This window comes from Metarhizium robertsii, assembly GCF_000187425.2.
Source record: "Metarhizium robertsii ARSEF 23 chromosome Unknown MAA_Scf_8, whole genome shotgun sequence".
Lineage (NCBI taxonomy): Eukaryota > Fungi > Ascomycota > Sordariomycetes > Hypocreales > Clavicipitaceae > Metarhizium > Metarhizium robertsii.
In genome coordinates, this window is record NW_011942226.1 from 333,922 (window position 1) to 337,216 (window position 3,295).

At 52.1% G+C, this 3,295-nt stretch overlaps 1 protein-coding gene across 1 annotated transcript; it reads right to left on the reverse strand.

Moving 5' to 3' along the window:
* Positions 1 to 412: 412 nt before the first annotated feature.
* On the reverse strand, positions 413 to 2,809 carry MAA_00916 (uncharacterized protein; the record flags this gene model as incomplete). Its single annotated transcript, XM_007818914.1, has 1 exon — positions 413 to 2,809. One exon carries the CDS (start codon positions 2,807 to 2,809, stop codon positions 413 to 415), a length of 2,397 nt encoding a protein of 798 aa, XP_007817105.1.
* Between the last annotated feature and the right edge of the window lie 486 nt (positions 2,810 to 3,295).

Below are 3,295 nucleotides of genomic sequence, written 5' to 3' on the forward strand. Positions count from 1 at the left end.
CTTGGTTCAAGCTTTTGTTTTCTGTGAAGCTTGAGTTGGGCGTCTGCAGTCATTGGTGGCGATCAACTCAACCCAACCAATCTCAGCCATCTATTGAGTGAGTTGGCCGCTTAATAAGCAACTCATCCGTTGAGTTGATCAACCCCGACCCTATATTGAGTTTGATTGACGTTGAGTTGACTAGTTGACGGAACACCATACCCGCACGGCGGGTTCCACAGCAAGAGCGCGGAACCCTATCAGTCAAGACAAGCTTACTCCCACCCAGGGTGGTCATCAATTCCATTCCATCAATTTGACGACGAAATTGAGTTGGGTTGACAGCTTACTCAGCATTTGGCCCGTGTAGTTGAAAAAATTGATCAATTTCGCCCGTCAATTGAGTTGATCGCACCACATTGAAGACGTTGAACTACCCAACCCCCGTCACGAGGCCCACCATGCTACCATCCTCCCTCCCCATTATGATGCTGCTCTCAACCTCTCCAGACACATCAATTAACGAGTCCACTGCCTCAACCAGCCCGCTCCGAACCCAAGATCTCAATGTCTGCGTAATCCCTATGGTGCTAGCTTCCAATCGGGTCCGTAGCGGCGACACCATCTGCCCACTAGCGCTAAACAGCCGTTCACACTCCGCAGACATTGGCGGGACTGAGAGAAGGTCAAGAGCCATTCGCGACAATCGTGGGTATTCGTTCCTCTTCTCCCACCAATATTGCACAGGGTCCGTCACCATAGCGTCGTTCTTGGCGTCGGGATGTGACAGCCAGTGGTCATACTCGTCCTGTCCCGCGTTCATTGAGCCCTGACCGGAACAGGTTCTGCCTGACAGGGTCGAAGTCCTATAGGCTCGGTGTCTCTCGAGAGCGCTCATTACCTTGAAACGCTTCAATGGGGGTTCTTCGTCAGGCACCGACTGTGTCGGCAATGATTTGTACTCTTCCTCCCACAGCCTCCTGACCAACTGTTTGGCCTTATGGAGCCATGGTAGCTGTTCTTGATCGGTCCATGTATTCTCAAAGTAGCCCCAACGGGAGACTGGGTGTAGGACAGCAGATGCATAGTACGCCGGCGACTCGTCCAACTTCGTGTAGTACTCGTTCAATTTGTCCCAACCGAGGTTGATGTTTATCTTGAAGTGCTCCGGATCAGGGTAGCTCTCCGCCGTTGACTTCCACTCTTCTAACCTATCCATCAAGAATTCGTAGGTTGAGGCGACATCCCACATATTGCCGTACGACTGGGCACGTTCTCCTTTGCGTAGCCGTCTTTGACCATCGCCCTCGAGCATTCGCAGTGCTTCCTCGAAGTCGATAAGCACCTTCTCCATCAGCTCGATAACCGTCCAGTCCTTCTCGCTCAGAAGGCTCTCCTCACGGAGGCACAATGGCAATTCTTCCTTCCTCCTCGTGCCCTTCCGGCGTTCCCTGTTGAACTCGATCGTGGTCTTCTCAACGAGATCTTCGAGGAAAGGGCGCAACTTGAGGGCCCGCCGAATCATGTAGAAGGTCGACAGCCAGCGGGTTTGGTTGTCGCAAACAACGTCCCACGGCTTCCGTGCCCGAGCGCGAGGGCTGTCAGACCGTTCCAAGAATTCTTCTTGGAGAGCACGAAGCCGATACGTCAGCTTGTCGGACCGATGGATCCAGTGAACTAAGTTGTGCAACTTCCCAATGGGGCCCTTTTTTCGCCAGACCTCGTGTTGTGCAGCATCAACACCGGGCTCCCCATCGACCTCGGCTTCGAAAGCCTCGGACTTGTGCCCAAACAAGAGAGCCTTTACCACCAAGTTCAGCACGTGGCCGAAGCACCGCACTCGTCTTATCTTGGGGTCCAAACCCAGCGCTTCTGCAATTTCTTCCGCGGCCGTGTCCATGTTGGCAGCGTTGTCCAGCGTTATATACCCAACCTTTTCAAGAATCTCGTAACTCTCAAGGATTTCCGTGATTTGCGCAGCAATATTCTCCCCAGAATGAGATATCTTCAGTTCTGGCAGACCAAGAACAAGCTTGGAAGGCGCCCCGCTACTGTCAATGTAGAAGCAGACAATTCCGTACAGGGCGTGTCGGTTTCTAGAGCGCCAGCCATCGAACGCAATATGGATTTGGCCTGGTACTGTCCTGAGGTGGTTGATGATCTGCGACTTATATCGGAGATGGAGGTCGGTTATGCGCCTTCGGACGGTGTTGTGGGAAATGTGAGCATTTGTTGCTGCAACTGATGGATTGAGGTACTCAAATACGCGTCGAAGGCGCCAGTGCTCAGGCTGGCGAAAGGAGATGTTCGCGTCGACCACCCATTCGAGAAGCAGTCGCTGGAAACGATCCTTGTCGAAGCGCTGGATGAGGGCGTTTGCGATGGCTTGCTCTTTTGGGTTGTCGATGTCGAGTTTCAGCATTTTGACAATATTCAACGAAGGTGTCTTTTCTTTCAGCCGTTTTGCGAGTGCGGGCAGTCTTCTGCCAGACTCATCAACGAGTCTATGTTCCCTGTATAGGTGCTTCTCAATGTTTTGGGTACCAAGAGCAGAAAAGTCTGTTCTTTTGGGCTTCGGCATCTGCAGACAGGGCTTGCAAACCCATTTCCTCCTGTTGGGCGAATCGCAAGCTTGAATATCGAAGCCATGTTGCCAGACCCACGATGTCTGTTTGCCAGCACGTTCAGAGACAGTGAATCCTGGGAACTTATTCCATGGGAAGGCCTTCCAATGGTCGGCTAAGGGGCTCGGCTCAACCAGAGAAGCACCGGTAATGCTACAGTCTGAAGTTCGGCGGCGCTTGACTACTGGTTTTGAATCCATTGGCATCGCTTGAGAAGAGCGGACGCTAAGGTTATGTTTTTGGGACAAGGCTCTCACGCGACAGCGGAGACGCGTTTGAAGTACTGAAGTAAGTTAAGTACTGGGTACAGCGGGCCAGGTGGGTTCATTATGTACTAAAATGTACTGGGTACAGGACCCCACCAGCCGGACCTAGTGGGGCATTGGCCGCTACCCTGAACCGAGGCAAAATCCAGACATTTTCAACCGGTTGTCAACGTTGAAGCCATCGAGGTGGGATTGAGTCCATCAACTAGATGGCTAGGTTGAGTTGATTGAATTGATGCACGTGACTTCAATTTCAATAATATTGAAGGAGTTGAGGTTGAGGTGGAATTGATGACCAGCCTGCTCCCACCCAGCCTCCTCCTTCCGCGTCTGCATTTGCAAACCCTTAAGCCATTCTCCTATCCCCTCCTCCTCAATCACCTGTTCTAACACTGCTTCATCCGCTTTGTCCAACAGTATAGGATC